A 19,852-nucleotide genomic window follows, 5' to 3' on the forward strand; every position below is an offset into this window, starting at 1 on the left:
TGTTTATATATCCCACAGAATTGTCCAAATAAAGTTCCTGATGCCTTTTTTGCAGCGGTGGAAGGGGAGATACGTACACTACTGTGGGACGGAAAGGCTCCTAGAATAGCGCTTCAAAAGTTAACGAAGGGGTGGTATGATGGGGCATCGCGCTGCCTGATATTCGATTGTATTATTGGGCCTCGCAACTGGTCACGGTGAATAGATGGAAGTATACCGCGCTGGATGATCCGGCATGTGCCTTAGATAGATATCAAATGGATAGGGCTGGACATCTCGGGGCGCTCTATACACCCCCACGGAGAAAGAAGCTTGTAGGACCCACCCAGCACACGCTGCAGATATGGTGGCTGGCTAACTCCCGCCTGGCGTGGACAAATAGACTCACTAATATGACGCCGCTATGGTATACAAGAAAGCTGGGCATGCTCTGTCACCATCCAGGATTTGACAAATGGGACATGATTGGTATCTCAACAGTGGGAGATCTGATTAAGAAGGGAAAGATCCTTCGGTTTGCAGAGCTACAGAAAACATATCAGTTGGCGCCCTGCGAAGGTTTTCGATATTTACAAATTAGACATGCTTTGATGGCGGTGTTTCCTGACTGCGGGGATATACCAGAAAACTCCCCCTTGGAAGATCATCTATTAGATGTACCACTACATGCCAAGGCAATTTCCCTCATATATAGAAAGCTTAATAACAATATGCCAGACTCTTTCGGGCAGCTCAGAAAGAAATGGGAAAGAGACTTGGGACCTGTGGAGGAGGAGGACTGGAGGCAAGCATTGATGTCTCCGAGAGAGGCTGCCATCACACTTAGATATCGCCTTATTCAACTCCGTATATTGCATCGTTAATACTTGACCGGGATCACTCTGGCAAAGATAGGGTCTAGGTCAGATGATTTATGTTTTAAAGTCAGTCAGCCAGTTTCTATCATATGATATGGGAATGTCCTTTGGTGCAAAACCAATAGGACAGGATTGTGACGCATATGCGATCTGCTCTAGGTAAGACAGTTACGTTGACACCACGGCTAGGTCTGTTAAACATATGGGAGGCCACAGACCTTACGGAGACGGAACAACAGTTTGCATCAGTAGGATTTACTTTATTCAAGAGAGAACTAGCTAGAGGATGGGGGGGGGGGGTGCCAGGCTGCCAGAAGTAGCAATATGGAGGAGGGAAATGGATAAATGTATGATAGCTGAGAAAGAAGTATTTATTGCACGTGGGTGTCCAAAGAAATGGGATAGAAAATGGGCCAAGTGGAATGTATACAGAGGAGAGATATGTGTATCCCCATTGGTAGAACTGGAAGTAAGGAGGAACAGAGACAGAGAGCGAGAAATGTAATATGTACATGGATTGAATCTGTTGGTCACTGTAAAGGTAAATATGACCTGTACTGTGAAAGGCTTACATCACTGTTCAAGGTCTGTCATTTTGTTTGCATTTTAAAAATATAAATATTTTATTTTAAAAAAAATTGACAGGAGGGATCTGTGTTGGCTGGTGCGGTGACGTCAGCGCGCCGGGGTGGCTCCTATATAGATGACGCAGACATCACGACAAGGAACCAGATGCCTCCCACGTCACGTGGAGTCGACCGACACCACCTATCGGTGTGCTAGGGTACGGCTATCAAAAATCTTCCGGATCTAGCCGGACGCCTCGAAGTTCACAGGTAAGGAATCTGTAGCTAGATGTCTCTATCAGATTATGCAGTCAGGACTTTGCTGTGGGACAGGGAGTCAGCGTGCATCATCCTTACCAAATTGACGAGGGGCTGGTATGAGAGTGGGGATAGCTGTATCAGACGTCCAACTATACGATTGACTGACACACAGGCGGCCATTATTCAATGGGTTCACCATCCTGACAATGAGACTGAATATCTTATAGGCAGGTTCTACAACCGAGGGGGGGATCTGAGAGTGCTCTATACCAACGGGCACTACATGCCTCTTCAGGGTCCCATGGATATCATGATTCAATTCTGGCACTTCACGCTTAAATCAGTGGGCTGAGGGAGACAAGATAACTCCCACTCCCCTGTGGGAATCCGGGAAACTGGGCACTCTGGGGAGGCAAAAGGGTTTTGACAAGTGGGATCTTCTAGGGCTCTCCATGGTAGGGGATTCTGAGCCCAGGACAATGTGGTCCCTTACTCTGACTTAGAAAGGTGAATACGTGTTGGCGACATCTGAGATCTTTCGTTACCTCCAGACCAGACACGCACTCCAGGCAGCCATCCCTTGGGGAGACAGATATTCCTGAGTCGTTGCCCCTAGAGGATAGGCTGCTTGATGATCACATGTATCATAAGGCAACTTCTTTCACATACAAAAAGTTGAACAACTCACTGAACACACTCTTACAATTGCGGGAAAAGTGGGACCAAGACTTGAAAGGGCTGAAGGACAATGAATGGCCAGACGCCCTTGTTTCCCCTGGGAAGGTGGTGATTAAGGCCGGGTTTCAGCTGGTGCTGCTCAAAATACTACACACGTCTTACCTGGCATGCACAACAGTGGTCAAAATAGGCAGGGCAGCAGATGCAGGATGTCGACAATGTGGCCAGACAGGGCCTTCATTTTTATCTAATATGGAACTGTCTAGTAGAACAAATAATTTGGGAATCAGTGGTAGAGGGCTTGAATACAGTGTGAGGGAGTGAAATGCCAATCCCGCCAAATGATGTCCTATAAGTGTGCGGGAAGAAGCAGACCTGAAGAAAGCGGAACAGACAAGGATGACTTTTAGCCTGGTTATTCTCAAACGTAATATTGAATGTATATGGAGAGTATCCCCTGGGCCCCCCTCCTGGGAGACAGGAAACGGGACATGGACTGGTGCATGGAGGAGGAGAAAGTGGTCTACGAAAGCCAGGTCTGCCCCCCCACTCCCCCCTAGAGAAAATCTGGGACAACTGGAATGTCTATGAGGAAGTCTGTGTACCTCCCTCAAACAGTCACCATCAACAGTGGCCCTCAGTACTGCACCCATCCCCGTGTTGATGGTGAGAGAGGGAGGGAATGAGATCAGTATGTGCTCAAATATGATCTATATATCAATCATGTGTGTGTGTACCTTTCAATCTGGTGTTCTTTCTGGCTTTTTTACTTGGTGTGCATTTAATAAAAAGATCATTAAAAAACAGTATATACACATAGAAATATCTTTTAGAACTGCATTAAAGTGATAAAGAGAATAATTCAACACTGGTGCACACAAGAAAACAAAAGTTGTTTTACTAAAATGGTCAAATAAAAGACACAAACAGAAATTTCAGCTTCCAACAAACGAATGACCCACAATTGGCTCGTCAAGTCCATAGATACGGCCAAAAGTAGTGCGGGTCCACTCTTACAAGAAGATAGTTCAACCAGGACTAATCAAATTATTTGTGGGTTGACAAAAGCCAAACAGGTTTCAAAGAAGCAATTAGTGGACAGAAAACAACCTTTCGGTCTCTTGTATATTTAATATGCGAGGCCATCCTCAGAACAATGCTTAGAAACAAAATATTCCATAAGTTTCACAATTTTGCATCACTGTCTTTAAAAACATGCAGAAAATGCACATAGTAATCACAATTGGATTTATTTTCAATTTTAGCTCACCACAATTCTTGTTTTAGAAGCATGAAAAGTAACAATTTAACTTTAAGGAGGGTCCTGATCAATTATAACACCAACCACAGTCCTGTGGCTGTTCGAAAGTACCAATATAAATGGCATTTTAACCAATCATGGTGAGTCACAATTTGCAACCTACCTCATTAATATTTATGAGGTGGATCGAATTGCAACCCACTATAAATCTGCATTTTTGTGAACAGACTTATTATACACATGTAGGTTTTCAAAATACAAATGCTTTGGGTAAAAGTGGGTGTGCAAATTGCAACCACTTTTACCAGATGCATTTTTAGTACAAGAGGCAAATTATTCAGCATATTTTGGCGAAGGAAAGACATGCAAGCTTAAATTATGTCTGCAGATACATGCCTTGGCCTTCATTGCAGCTAAAACAAGTTAAAGTTTTCTGAGATTTCTGGCTCACGCTCTGCAAGATAAAAACTCGTACCTTTTCATAATGGAAGAAACTCCTCCAATGTCTTGAGATACTCCCAATCTGAAATACTGCAAACCTCCATTCCGGAGGCCGTATGCAGATGACTGAGAACAATGCAATGCAAGGATTTCTGATACGATTTCTATACGAAGCTCTCCCACACCTTAGTATCTTATTGTAAAACAGAGGATTGTAAAGCCATATCAATTCCTTTTTCATAAGCCACATTAATGCCTGCACTGGAATATCATCCTCACCTACAAAATGCTCTTCTTTGCGAGAGTTACATTTAGCAACAGGGGTCTTGGACCTAGACAGTTCAGAATACATTCTAGCCCGCACAGCAAAGGACTGATTCACAAGAGAGATTTAAATTGTTATTAGTAGGTGCCCTGGGGGCATGGCTTAGCGCCCGACGCGGATGGCGGCTCTGGTGTGAGCGCTCCGAGTCAGCCGAGGGATTCACCCTCTTACACCTGTGCTGGCCGACCCATGTGAGAAGTTCTTCAAGTCGGAACATGCTGGGAGCCTTTTGACTTCAACGGAGGCGCATTTCCGTATCTTCCACGGGTATTTGCAGCAATTACGAGCGGCCGCGGCTTTCTGTCAGCCGCAACCGCCATTTTGTTTCCTCACAGCGCGTCTGACGCGCTAACTCCTCCGCATGATGCTGCTTCTCTCTGTTGCTCCAGGCCCCCGCAAACGCTCATGGTGAGCATATTTTTCCGTATTTCAGCATGCTCGTGCCTGTACTTTGCCTGCATTATCTTACATGAGCATTTTGTATGAATTTTCGATTTCGGCGGCCATTTCGTCTGTTTTGACTGCTTTCAACCTGCTGCTCCCACTTCTTATTGCTGCCAGTGCCTCTTTATGACTGTGTGCTTTTACTGGATTGCCCTCTTCTACTACGATTCAAAAAGGGGGGTGGTGATGGACAGAGTATCTGAATTAAGCAGAACACTCCTACCCAGTCAAAAGATCAGGGCTTGATCCATCACCGTTTTTTAGCTCACTGCACCATCCCAGTTCAGAACCTGGCTACATGCAAATTAGTCTGTCCCTGGCTCAGTGCATCATGGGAACAGGGCAGACCAAACTACCAAGCCAATTCTTTACTGGAAAGGAAACAAGCTTCCGGGGACCGGTTTCTGGCATTACAGCCGTCTTCGGCCCGGCTTGCTTGAATCCTGATGGTGCAGTGAGCAAGGGACTCACATCTGAGCATACCCTTCCACACTTGTGGTGGCCAAAACGATTCAAAAAGGGGGGTGGTGATGGACAGAGTATCTGAATTAAGCAGAACACTCCTACCCAGTCAAAAGATCAGGGCTTGATCCATCACCGTTTTTTAGCTCAATGCACCATCCCAGTTCAGAACCTGGCTACATGCAAATTAGTCTGTCCCTGGCCCAGTGCATCATGGGAACAGGGCAGACCAAACTACCAAGCCAATTCTTTACTGGAAAGGAAACAAGCTTCCGGGGACCGGTTTCTGGCATTACAGCCGTCTTCGGCCCGGCTTGCTTGAATCCTGATGGTGCAGTGAGCAAGGGACTCACATCTGAGCATACCCTTCCACACTTGTGGTGGCCAAAACGATTCAAAAAGGGGGGTGGTGATGGACAGAGTATCTGAATTAAGCAGAACACTCCTACCCAGTCAAAAGATCAGGGCTTGATCCATCACCGTTTTTTAGCTCACTGCACCATCCCAGTTCAGAACCTGGCTACATGCAAATTAGTCTGTCCCTGGCCCAGTGCATCATGGGAACAGGGCAGACCAAACTACCAAGCCAATTCTTTACTGGAAAGGAAACAAGCTTCCGGGGACCGGTTTCTGGCATTACAGCCGTCTTCGGCCCGGCTTGCTTGAATCCTGATGGTCCCCGGAAGCTTGTTTCCTTTCCAGTGAAGAATTGGCTTGGTAGTTTGGTCTGCCCTGTTCCCATGATGCACTGGGCCAGGGACAGACTAATTTGCATATATCCAGGTTCTGAACTGGGATGGTGCAGTGAGCTAAAAAACGGTGATGGATCAAGCCCTGATCTGTTGACTGGGTAGGAGTGTTCTGATTAACTCAGATACTCTGTCCATCACCACCCCCTTTTTGAAATTATTTTGGCCACCATGAGTGTGGAAGGGTATGCTCAGACATGAGTCCCTTGCTCACTGCACCATCAGGATTCAAGCAAGCCGGGCCGAAGACGGCTGTAATGCCAGAAACCGGTCCCCGGAAGCTTGTTTCCTTTCCAGTGAAGAATTGGCTTGGTAGTTTGGTCTGCCCTGTTCCCATGATGCACTGGGCCAGGGACAGACTAATTTGCATATAGCCAGGTTCTGAACTGGGATGGTGCAGTGAGCTAAAAAACGGTGATGGATCAAGCCCTGATCTTTTGACTGGGTAGGAGTGTTCTGCTTAATTCAGATACTCTGTCCATCACCACCCCCTTTTTGAAACTCTTCTACTACGAGGCTGGATTTCACTTGTTGGACTCTTTCTTACCTCCTTCAATACATGTGGATTTTTTGCTTTTTACTATATGGTTTTTCTGCGGTCTGCTTTTTGGCATATAGGCTTCCATACTCGTGCAAGTGGATGCTTCTGTTTGTCCTCATGCGCATTGCTGCAGCTCCTCAGTGTTTGTGACGCAGTTTCCTCTGGACCTCTGTTTCACGCGCTTCTGGGGTTTCATCCTCCTCCACTCCTATATTGACTTTTGCTGCCAGAGAATATTCTAGTGTCTCCGTCATATGGAGAGAGGTGCAATTAGTCGCGCCCCCAAAACCCCACGACGTGTTTTCATAAAAAATTCCAAGATCTTCTCTGCACTTGCGCATTTGGAAGCGTCTCAGGAACTTGCCAATCACATGTCGCAATCCAACACGGAACGCCCTGTTCAGTCCTCAGGGAAAGCTACATCGAAGCGCCCCAAAAAAGACCCTCCATCACCGTCAGGTTCAACTTCAGCTGTATCTATGGAGCTATTGTTGGAGGAGATACGTGCTCTTCGACCTTTTATGGAGGAAACCAACTCTAAGCTGCAGGTCTTAACCGACAACTGGTCACAGATGGATGCAAGAGTGACGACTGAGGAACACTCCTTCTCTTCAGGAGTCTTCCTCTAAGGTTACGCACATGCAGTCGTAGATTTCCTCTCTCCAGAAACAGGTCGAGGAGCTTGAGAATCGCAATCGGCGCAACAACCTTCGCATCTACGGCCTGGCAGAAAATTGTGAGGGGACTGACCCCGTTGCTTTCTTTAAATCCTTCCTGCCCAAGCTCCTTCATCTACCTGAGGGAACCACGCTTAATATCCAACGAGCGCACAGGCTAGGCCGCCTCTCTTCATCTTCTTCTGCTTCTTCTAGACCAAGAGGTGTCATCATGTACTTTCTGGAATACACCGATCTTCTCAAAGTTTTATCGGCAGCCCGCGCTTCTCCTCGCCTCACATGGTCAGGATCTACACTCTTCGCGCAGGATTACGCTAGAGCCACAGCCAACCGTCGTAAAGCTTTCTTGGAAATGTGACCGGAGCTCCGATCCATTGGCGCCAGATATGGCCTCTTCCACCCTTGCCTTTTTAGAGTCACTCATAACAACAAAACGACGACCTACGAGGATCCTGTTCGTCTTCGGAGCTTCCTTAATTCCTGTCAAGCATCTGACATGGACCTTTCCAGCTCATCGTCAGCTTTCCCTCCATGACTTTCATAATTCACTCTTTTGGTTCAATCATTAGTTCGCATAATCTGTGTTGATTTTTCGTGTGTTTGTTCTCACCATATTATTTCTATCTCTCTTCTAGCTAAATCCCCTTCCCTTATGATTGGTCCTTCCCAGTTCCATAATCTGTTCATTTCTTCCCCACTTATTCTAGCGTCTCGTTTCCACCAGTAAACCCTGTGTTGTTGTCTTCTCCTCAACTCTCTTGTTTCTCTTTTTTTTTTCTTTCACAGGTCTCACAGTCTACAGTATGTCCTTCCCTTGGTTTGATGGTTCGTTCACATTGGTTGTACCGCCTCCCCCAGTGAGCGCTCCCCCCTCAGTTTTCTATTTCTGTGTCCCCTACCCCGTGATCGCCCTTCCTCAGCTCCACCCTCCGTAAGTATGTTCTCCTTCCTTCCCTTGTTTTCTGGCACTCCCTTTATGTTTTTGTTCTTGTTCCTATTTCTAGTTTTTCTCTATTCAAAGGTGTCTTCTTTTCTTTTTTCTCCTCCACTTCCTTGTCGTTATCTATTTCATATCTATCTACTTCACATCTGTAGTCTTCTATCTTATTTCTTCGTTCATTTTATTCTCCTTACCACTTTTCTCATTCACTCATTTGCTCTTCATTTCTACTCTTTTCTTTTTCTCTTCTCTTTCTTTCTTTTCTCTGATCCTTTCCTTGCTGTTTGTTCTATGTTTTCGACCGTTTTCCTTTTTTCACTGACCTCTTTTTCTTCATCTCTTCTTACTTCCTTTTGGTATATTCCTTCTATGTTCTTTCTCATTCTCCTAGCACTCTTCCTGCTCATTCACCTGTACTTCCTTCCTGCTATTTTTCAGCTTCCTATTATCCTTTCTCTCTCTGATTTGTATATCCCTTTCACTTATTTCACTTTTCTGGGCATTTATTACCCTCCTTTTTTCATTGATGCTCTCTTATTCAACTTTATGCTATGTCGTTCAAAATAGTTACATGGAATGTTAAGGGCGTTAATTCTCCCATCAAGCGACAGAGAATTTTATCACATCTTGCACGTTTAAATGTTGATATTGCTTTTTTGCAAGAAACTCATTTATCTGCTGAAGAATCTGTTAAGTTGAAAAGAAGTTGGGTGGGCGATGTTTATTATTCTCCAGGGGATGGTAAGCGTAATGGAGTAGCCATTTTATGTCACAAAAATCTCTCTCACTCCATGCTTAGTCAAGAATCAGATGATGTTGGTCGCTGGACATTTGTTAAGCTTTCTATTAAGAATGTTCTAATTTCCCTCTTAAATGTCTATGCCCCCACTGCTGGCGATCCTATTTTCTGGTACACCTTCTCCCAACATATCACCAGACTTATTGATGGTAACTTTATCTTAGCGGGAGATTGCAACCAACCCCTTGACCCCTTCTTGGATAGGCACTCCAAGGCTCATTTTGTTCCTAACAAGTCACAAACTTTTCTCTCAGGCTATATCGCAACATAAACTCACTGATGCCTGGCGCCTTTGTAATCCATTGTTGCAGGAATTCACTTTTTATTCTCCCTGTCATCATTCCCAATCCGGGATTGATTACATTTTTGCTTCTCATGATATTGCCCAAACCCTTACTCATGCAGAGATAGGACCGATACTACTTTCGGATCATGCCCTCACTTTAGTTCAACTTGACATTATCCCTAACTCAGTTGGACCCAAGCGATGGCGTTTTAATAATTCCCTTCTTATGGACCCCAAGTTCACCGCATCCTTTACTGAATTCTCTGATGAATTCTTTTCCATCAACGATACTCCCTCCATTCCTAAGCACACCATTTGGGACGCCTTCAAGGCTGCTGCTAGGGATTTTATTATTGGCTTTGTAGCAAAAAAGCGGAGAGCTGCCCGTAACTACACATCTACTCTCCTCCATGACATTAAGAAATTGGAGCATTCTTATTTTACCTCCCGTTCGCAAGACAGCTTAACAGCCTTGATCAATGCCAAAATGAAATTTAACAAAAAGTCTACCGATTATGCATCTTTATATTTATTGAAATCGAGTGCAAAGTTTTATGGGGGAAAAAATAAAGCTGGGAAGATTCTTGCTAATTATTTGAAAGTTAAGCACAACAAATTGAATATCGAATCCATCTATGACACACACTCCGTTCTCAAACACAAAGATACAGATATTCTTGCTGAATTTTCTGCCTTTTACAAAACCTTATATTCTTCCGAAACCCAACCCTCCTCTCAATCCCTGGATCGTTTTTTCTCCAATATTCAAAAACCGGCTCACTTCCCGCTTGACCTCTCCCATTTAGAGCTTAATATCTCTCAGAGAGAGTTACTTACGGCGCTTCAGAATCTCCAAAAAGATAAAGCTCCAGGGCCAGATGGCTTTACTGTTGAATTTTTCCTTCACTTCTCAAAACTTCTCATCCCTAAACTACACTCCCTCATTGAAACTTTCCTTACCCTGGGTTCTTCCTCCGGCTCTTTTTCTGATGCACATATCTGCCTCATACCAAAGGAGGGAAAAGATGCCCAACATTGTAAGAATTACAGGCCAATTTCTTTGGTTAACATTGATTATAAAGTATTTGCGAAATCCCTGGCAGCACGTCTCGATCTTCTTCTCCCGGATCTTCTGGGTGCGGAACAATCAGGTTTTGTCAAGGGCCGCTTTATCACCGACAACACTAGACTACTATTTAATGTTTTATCTAAGTCTTGTCATTTACCTCATTCCCTTGCAGCCATTGCCCTTGATGCCGAAAAGGCATTTGATAGAGTTGAATGGACCTACCTTTTTCACACCCTTCATTGGTTTGGTTTTGGCCCCAAATTTATTTCCTTGATCTCCTTACTTTACTCCAATCCTCGTGCAGCTGTCTGTGCTAATGGTCAAATCTTTTTTTTTTTTGATTTGGGAAGGGGTGTTCGTCAAGGCTGCCCATTATCACCTTTCCTTTTTAATTTGGCTTTGGAACCCTTTCTATCCAAACTTCGCCAGAACCCTGCAATTCAAGGTTTTCAAATTGCAGATTCCCAAGTCAAATTAGCCGCATATGCGGATGACATCCTTCTTTTTGTTTCTAACCCTACTGCTTCGATCCCTGCCTTTCTTGCTGAAGTGCATGATTATTCCCAAATATCTGGCTACAAACTCAATAATGATAAATGTGAGATCCTACCCTTAACGAAATTTACCTTTAAACCCAATTTTATTGCCTCCAACTTCACGTGGAAATCTTCCTCTATTAAATACCTTGGCTTGCATATCACACCTACCATTCCAGCTACTATTTCCCTTTGTTTATCCAAATGTACCCAAAAATTAACGGATCTAACGTCTAAATGGCATCCTCTCTACCTGTCTTGGTGGGGCCGCCTTGACACTATTAAAATGATGTTGTCTCCTATAGTCCTTTATACCATTTCCAATATTCCTGTCTCCATTCCTTCCAAATTCTTTAGGAAAATCAACTCCATTCTGACGTCCTTTCTTTGGAATAAGAAAAAGCCTAGAATGTCTCTTGCTCGACTGATTCGTCCTAAGACAGAGGGTGGAGTCAACTTTCCAAACTTTCCTGCTTACCATAAGGCGTTTCTACTACGTCAAGCTTCTTTCTGGCTGCAAGATTCTAGCACCCCTTGTCCTCTGTGGGCTACATTTGAACGTCTTCTTCTTTCTCCTTTTTCCTTTGCCGAATATCTTTCCTTCTCCCGCAAACCTCCTTCCATTTCCACTCCCATTCATAAGTTTACTACTAAACTGCTCTTTTCTTCTTCCCATTCCCCTCCCACGAACATTGCTGATTTCCTTTCCTCCACCATTTGGCATAATAATACCCTACTTATTAGTAACAAACGTTTCTTTTGGAAAGCGTGGCATCACAAAGGGCTGATATGGATATCTCAACTCTTTTCTCAATCCTCTTTCTTGTCTTTCGCCACTCTCCGTTCTCTCTATGACTTACCCACCTCCTTCACATGGAACTATTATTTACTCAGGGAGGCTGTATTGACAACTTACAATCAGCTTTTCCAGCTTCATCCATCGCCTGCTTCTCCCACTCCCGTCTCTTTACTTCATTCATTTTTACGTAAGACTCCAAAGGCCTCCTCCATTTATAAATACCTTGATACTATTCACTCTCCCAGACCTAAATCCAAAGTCGAGGAATGTTGGGAACATGACCTCTCCACGTCCTGGCCTATTTCGTTGTGGGACAAAGTTTGGGTTAAGATTCTTAAATCCTCTAGAGCGGCAACCCTGACACAATCCCTGTTCTTTATTTACAATAGACTTCTCTACACACCTTTTGACCTCCATAAGCGCTTCCCCCACACTCCTCACACATGCTGGTCTTGCTCGTCCCCACATGCAACTTTGTTTCACATGTTGTTCTTATGTACCTCTGTTCATGCTTTCGGGCTACAGGTCTGGGCTCAAATTAACCTGATTTTTCACACATGTATCCCTTTTTCTTGCATAAACCTTTTATTGGGCAGCCTCTCTCCTTGTTGGGATAATGTTGAACTAAAGCCTCAGATCATTGACTAACTACTGGCTGCAGCATTTCAACAGATAACGGTAAATTGGAAAGACTCCTCTAATATTTCCTTTAAGGCGTGGTGGTTCAATGTTTGCCACAAGCACAGACTGGACACTGCCTTTGTCTTTCCGGCTCACATGGCTGCAAAACGTTTGGACTTATGGCACCCTGTCACACTTTATTTAGACACTTGTGCTATCCGTTCGTTCCCCCCACAGCCTTCACAACAAGAAGTTTCAAAACCCCCTTAAATGCTCACTACATTCCATTTTTCTCTCTCTCATTGTACCATTTTTGCTTTTCTTTCAGGTTCTTTACTGCTTTTATTATTATTGTTCATTTTCTTTTATCTCTCTTCGTTCCAGTGCCCAGGTTTTCCGGTTTTCCTTTTTGATAGTATTTGCAATCTTATGTTTGGCTTATTTCTCATAATTCTCAATGTGTTCTATTCTTTTGTACTTTGTATTGACACCTTGCTTTTCTCATGTTATTATCAAATAAAATTTTCTTGAACTTAAAAAAAAATTAGTAGGTGCCCTAATGAAGAAGGTACCAATCTCAAGTTGACACATTAGGAAGTCAGTTTCCAAGATGAAAGCAGGTCTAGAGCTTCTCCTGCCCAACACATTGATGAGTAGGCGATTAACAGATGCAAAGGTTTTTAGTATGAAAAACAAGGGCATTTGAATTGCAAGACCTACTCTAAAATTTGTCACGAAGAGAAATCAGTTCACTAAAACACTAATATTTGATTGTACAATGTGTAAGAGCTATTGCTAGACTGCTTAATACATTCTTTGAAAACATACAAATAAATCCTTACTGCTTGTTATAATCACAGTCGTTTGGCAAAATGGGACAACATTTTAAATGCCCATTTTCGTCTAGTTCACTCTATAAAAATTGCAAAGGTATTAAATGCAACTGACTTTTGACAGAGAATTCTAAAATGTTAAATATTCATTTTGACAGAAATGTCTCAAATATAAGATCTGACTAAAGCATGATTCCATATGCATCTGGAAACTGCTTGCTAAAGAAGTAAACATAACATATTCTGTTGAAACATGAGCAGAAAATACCTGTCGAATGATGCTCTTCACGCAGAGAAGTGGCAAACCCTGGTAGCTTGATTTAATGATCCACTTTAGGAGATGATGACCCAGAACTTCAAACACCATGCACACATCTTCAACAGGTCAAGGATAACTAAACAAGCCACATGCTGGCAAAACAACTGCGTTAGGTACTTGTATCTATATTAATTTAAAGCAGATAGCATTTGTCCCCCAGAGTGCAGGATAATTCACATTCTGTATTAAGTTCTTCCCCAATTGCCTGGACAATTCTGTCACAACACATCATCAGACAAGATGAATAACTCTGAGACCTATGCACTTGAAGTACCAAACATCACTGGCAAGGCATGGGTCTAAATTAGCAGCAGGCTGCCAACTGTCACTAAAGTGGACTAAACGTGTAAAATAATAGATGTTGCTTTAGTTATGGTAAACTGATACACAGGAGCAGCAGATTGTAATCAAGAATGTCTTTTGGGAATACTATGAAACAATGCTAACATTGTTTATGACAAAATATTCATACATCACTTACAAATACACAAATATTATGCATTAAATGTGGAATAAAAAAAATCCATGTCACATGTACATCAATAATGAAAACAAAAGACAAGTCATCCCAGCATCCACAAGCCACTTGTGACGATGGTCTGCTACACGCACGGGAGGCCCTTCATATCATAACAAAAGTATTCTTATATAAATTTATGTTCAAAGACACTCCGTAGGATCTGTAAAGATGATTTATTCCAGACAATGGTTCCCGGCCCATAGTATTTTGTCCAAAACCTCTCTCGCAGGTCAGAGTAGTATAACACTCCATAGAAATACAAACTTAGTGACTAAACTGAGAAAACGGACATATAATGAATGTGGAGCTATTTTGTAATAGGTTTCTCAGTGAATATATCCACTTGTGGGAATAAGTTACTTACCTGCAAATGTGGTTCCCCAGTATTGGCATCTTTCATAGATTCCCACGCTTTAATAATTCCCTGTCGTCAAAGTTTAATTAGAAAGGCAGAGTAATGTTGACATAGCTTGGAAAGGCTATAACAACTTCACTTAACATATCTCCATCATTAATAAAGACCAATCAGGTTGCAGCACCTTCTAGAAACACTCCCCACAGAGGCTTCTGTCTCTCGATTTTTAGAGCACAAGTGTGAAAAGGTAATAGTACCAAAGAGAATGTGAGCCTATCAGTGGAGGAGGGTGGGTCGGATGTGAATCTATGAGAAATATAAATACTGGAACTTACAGGTAAGCAACCAGTGTTGGATATTTCATAGACGCACACACATGCTTGAATTGGAATAAATAGCAGTTAAAGAGCATATACACACATTAATACACATTAATACATATATATATATATATATATATATATATATATACACACACAATAATACATATATACACACAATACATATATATATATATACACACACAATGATACATATATATACACACATTAACGCCTTAACCGCAGGCGGTTTTTCCGCTGCGGTGCTGGCGTTCTATTAGGGGGGCGGGGCGGCCTTGGCCGTTGGCAGACGGCAGCACTAGCGAGGTAGTGCTCCAGCACGCAAGGAGTTAATACATATATATATATATATATATATATATATATATATATATATATATATATATACACACACATTAATACATATATATATATACACACAATACATATAAACACATTAATACATATACATACATTAAACATACACGAAACTAAGGGATGCGTGAGGAAGGGATTTGTGGCAGGCTGATGTCCTGCTACAATCGTACTGCAGTCTGAGAATGCTTCTGGTCACACGTAGTAGCAAGAACCAACTACGGCTTTTCATCTACTCACCTGACTGCCATCATACAGCATTCCAGGACTAACATCAGTGCATGCGCCAAAAAGAACTTTCCAAATGGTTTGAAATGCGAGGACTTCCAGTTCGTACATTTACAGAATGCGCATTGCACTATGGGATTTGAAGTTTTATTACCCAGTCACGTGAATAAAATCTTTTAAACAACACCTGAGCTCATGCCTGCGTCATCTTCCACCTGTGAGCAAGGCTATTGAAGCCGAAACGTTAGCTGGCGTTGCTCGGCCATGTAAGCAATTTTAACTGCAGCAGTGGGCTTCAATATGTTTATTTCTGCACAGCAAGCGTAATTGATGGGCTGCTCCGAGCCCATTTCTTTGAAGCCGCCCTGTAGGGTCTGTGGCTCCAGAACGAGAGACTTTTTGTGTTTTATGTTTATGGAGGAGCCTGATCCGCTCGCGCACCCGACCTACAAAGGATATGCTAAATAACGAAACTAAGGAATGCGTGAGGAAGGGATTTGTGGCTGTGGCTGGCTTATGTCCTGCAACAATCGTACTGCAGTCTGAAAATGCTTCTGGTCGCACGTAGTAGCAAGAACCAAACTACGGCTTTTCATCTTCTCACCTGACTGCCATCATACAGCATTCCATGACTAACATCAGTGCATGTGCCAAAAAGAACTTTCCAAATGGTTTGAAATGCGAGGACTTCCAGTTCGTACATTTACAGAATGCGCATTGCACTATGGGATTTGAAGTTTTATAACCCAGTCACGTGAATAAAATCTTTTAAACAACACCTGAGCTCATGCCTGCGTCATCTTCCACCTATGAGCAAGGCTATTGAAGCCGAAACGTTAGGAAACGGAAGCTGGCGTTGCTCGGCCATGTAAGCAATTTTAACTGCAGCAGTGGGCTTCAATATGTTTGTTTCTGCACAGCAAGTGTAATTGATGGGCTGCTCTGTGCCCATTGCTTTGAAGCCGCCCTGTAGGGTCTAGGGTTCCAGAACGAGAGACTTTTTGTGTTTTATACATTAATATATATATATATATATATATATATATATATTTTTTTTTTTTTTTTTTCACTGCTGCTCTGTCGGTTAGGAAAGAAGTCAGCTCGAGCCCAAGTCCATTAAGCGTGAAGTTTATTAATCACACAGGATGCCAAAAAACACCCGACGCGTTTCGGTGCAGCCGCACCTTGGTCACAGGTAACAGTGTTTTTTTCTTTCACGCGTTTTAAAGTAAACAGCAAAATAACATAACATAAAGGTAGGACTACTCGTCCTCACAGAAGTTTGTTAATCCACATTGTGGCGGCCATATTTGAATATGTTTGTTTAAACAGACAAGTATGTAACCCAGTTACCACAGTGATTTAAGAACAACTCAAGTATTTAAAGTGTGAACTCAAAATTAAAGCGACATAACATTTCATGTATCAATGATAATGAACTGAGTGTGAACATGATAAATCCTTCTAGATGACAGTGCATCAGAATATTGTTAATACATAACGCCCCAGTGGGCTATCACACTCTAAATGTGATTTGTGTCTCACATTTCAATCAAGCCCCTGTGGGCTATTAAATCAAATGAAAATGAATAGTCACTGTAAATTAGTTCGCACATAGTCCCGCCCAAGTGGGCAATCTAATAATTTTAAGTTCCAAATAATATGAGGTAAAATTGGGTACATTCTCTTGAAACAGTCCAATTAATTCAGCAGCCAGTGGTTTCCCATCCTTGTAACGTGGCGACATGTGAGTCTCCTACAAACATAAAATATGTAATCACTTTAAAATACACACAATTTGTTTTAAAAAAAAACAAGTACACAGACAGGTTCAAAACATCTTTACATGATTCAGTTACTGAGTTTAAGGTTTTATGAAATTGTTCAAGCTAGATGGACGGATAGCTCCTCATCCTTATTCAACCCCAAAGGATGTACAGTGTCATATTTAATTATGAACTTTGACTCAAGTCGTCTTAATTGTCTCAATCTATCACCACCACGTTCTGATGGCGGAATCCTGTCTAGGGCACAAAATTAATAGGGGGTCGCCTCTCCGCTCGAGCTCGCCGCCGCAAGCAGGCTGGGGGACTGGCGAACTTTGTTGATGCAATTCATCCTTTTGGAACATCCCCCTGCCCGCCCGTGAACTGTGGATTGTTGAACTTATTTGACACGTGAAATCGACACCAACGTCTATCAGGCAAGCAACTGCTTCCCCGTTTTTTACGGGTCCCTGACTGGCCGGCTGGCTTACATCGGCGGGCTAGGAAGCAGTGTCCTGACGCGGAGGTGCCGTTTGAAAGACGTGAGTAACATCAACTTAAGCAGCGGGAAGGCGGAACCAGCACGGCAGCGGCTGTTGCCGTGACTGAGGAAAAGCGTGTGACAGCTTGATTGAGGGCTGTGTAGTCTCACGGACGGTGGGATTAAAACAAACAAACATGGATTTGCCGAATCGACAGGCTTCACGACGGGAAGCAGCCGAGACGCTGTTTGTCCCGTTATCAGGAGATTCAGCTGTGAGTACAGCGAGTGGCACTACAGCTCGCGATAAAAACACTAAAAAAGAGCTTTGGGACAAGTTATGGAAGAGCGCGAAGCTGGAGCAGGTGAAGTGGTGGGAGGCCACCACTTTGCAAAAATACGTGGACTGTAAACGGGTACCACGAGGCTTGCGCATATTCATCACCCCCACGTTTGCTGACCCGGACCCTAAGCTAATAGAGGAATGGGTAGAGAACAACCACCACTGCTCAACAATCATGTTAAAATTACTTATCAAATACGCCGAGAAAGACACGGTGAGACTGTCAGAGGAGATTGAACAAATAATTGAACAACTGAGGGGTCACTATACTGACAGTGAGTTTGAAACTGAGATGAAGAAGTTGACAACAAGACTACAAAAAGCGGAAGATGAAATCAAATTAAAGAAACAAAGTAAGTTCCACCGCGACCAATTGGACTATGAGAGGGGCCAGATTTTTACCTTTGGCAAAAAGTTTGACCATTTAAGAGAATTGAACAAGAAAATATTGAATGCACCTGAAAAACAACAACCAATCCAAACTGCTACAAATGGCGAAAATACTGATACAAATATGGTTGTGGAGAACGGGACAATGCCCTCAACCAGTGGTGGAACAATAACCACTGAAGGAGTAAAAAACAATATTTTAATAGAGTTCTCTCTCATGGCGCAAGGGAGACAAGGGCCTGTCAGCCCCAGCCCCGGATCTGTAGAATCACCAAATCAAGGTCGTGGAAGAGGCGCCAGAGGCGGCGGCAAAAGAGGCGCCAAAAGACAGGGATTGATCGATGCCTTCGTGGGAGTTACAACAAGAGGCAAGACGGCCAAAAAATGATGAACACCAACACAGTGGTAAATCTTTCTAATTTAATTTGATCTTTTGACCAAATTGAAGTTCTTTCATTGGGATTGACATTTTGCCCCTCCAGCCGTTTTAACTATGTGGACGGCAGGATTGATTTATTTCACTTTATACGAAAGCTGAAATTAAAGAAATGGTTTTGTAACAGAAAACCCTCTGGAGGGGCAATCTTAAAGGAAGATACAGGAGTTGCCATTGGTGACATTAGCCTTCTTAAAACTATGCATTGTTTGGGCTCTGAAACTGATGACATACCAAGTACCCTAGAATGTTTATCTGATGAAGAACTGAACTATGACCATCCCAGTGGCAGTGGGTTTAAGTCAAAGTCAAGGTTTCTTCCACAAATTCATTGTGATAGCATTGATGTATTTGAAAAGGGTGTGATCACTGAATTTAAAAGGATAAACAAAATGCATAAATCTGATCATGACAACTTAACCAGACAACAGAGGAAGGCCTTGGTTGAACTAAAAAACAATAGAAACATTGTAATAAAAATGTCTGACAAAGGCGGTAATGTTGTGGTATGGCCAATTGAAATGTACCTCGAGGAGGGTAAAAAACAGCTTGATGATCGTTCAAACTATGCAATTAGTTCCAAAAACCTCTACGAAAAGAATGGCTTGGAGTATCAGAAACAATTGTTGATATGGAAACAAGACAAGCTAATATCTGAAGAGGAATATAAATTTCTTAAATGTGATCACCCGAAACTTGCGGTCTTATACCTTCTACCCAAGTTACACAAAAATGCGACAGTACCCCAGGGAGACCCATTGTCTCAGCGATTGGTAGCACATATGAAAGTACATCTAAATACATAGATCACTTTTTAAGGCCATATGTGGAAAAACTACCATCATATCTCCAGGACACACGAGACTTTTTGAAAATAATTGAACCCATACAGTGGGAGGACGACATGTGGCTTATGACATTAGATGTCAACAGCCTTTATACATGTATACCCCACAATCTAGGTGTGGAGGCTAACCAACATTTTCTGAGAAGCCGTGATGTCAAGTATTTGATGCACACTAACATGCTTGTGAAAATGATGTATGCCTGTCTTACCAGCAACTACTTCCTGTTTGATCACCTGGTCTATTGCCAGGCCAGGGGGACCGCGATGGGAACCTGCTTCGCCCCCAGCTACGCAGGCCTATACCTGGGCTGGTGGGAGGAGCAGGTG

At 42.9% G+C, this 19,852-nt stretch overlaps 1 protein-coding gene across 3 annotated transcripts in view; it reads right to left on the minus strand.

Moving 5' to 3' along the window:
• SRPK1 (SRSF protein kinase 1) overlaps positions 1 to 19,852 on the minus strand; it is an 869,057-nt gene that overhangs the window by 533,405 nt on the left and 315,800 nt on the right. For all 3 annotated transcript variants that reach the window (XM_078644338.1, XM_078644339.1, XM_078644340.1), the window contains exon 7: positions 13,414 to 13,520. In XM_078644338.1, the coding sequence (XP_078500464.1) occupies positions 13,414 to 13,520 (107 nt within the window). The remainder of the gene's footprint in view (positions 1 to 13,413; positions 13,521 to 19,852) is intronic.

Source organism: Lissotriton helveticus, chromosome 5_1, assembly GCF_964261635.1.
Source record: "Lissotriton helveticus chromosome 5_1, aLisHel1.1, whole genome shotgun sequence".
In the NCBI taxonomy this organism is placed as follows: Eukaryota; Metazoa; Chordata; class Amphibia; order Caudata; family Salamandridae; genus Lissotriton; species Lissotriton helveticus.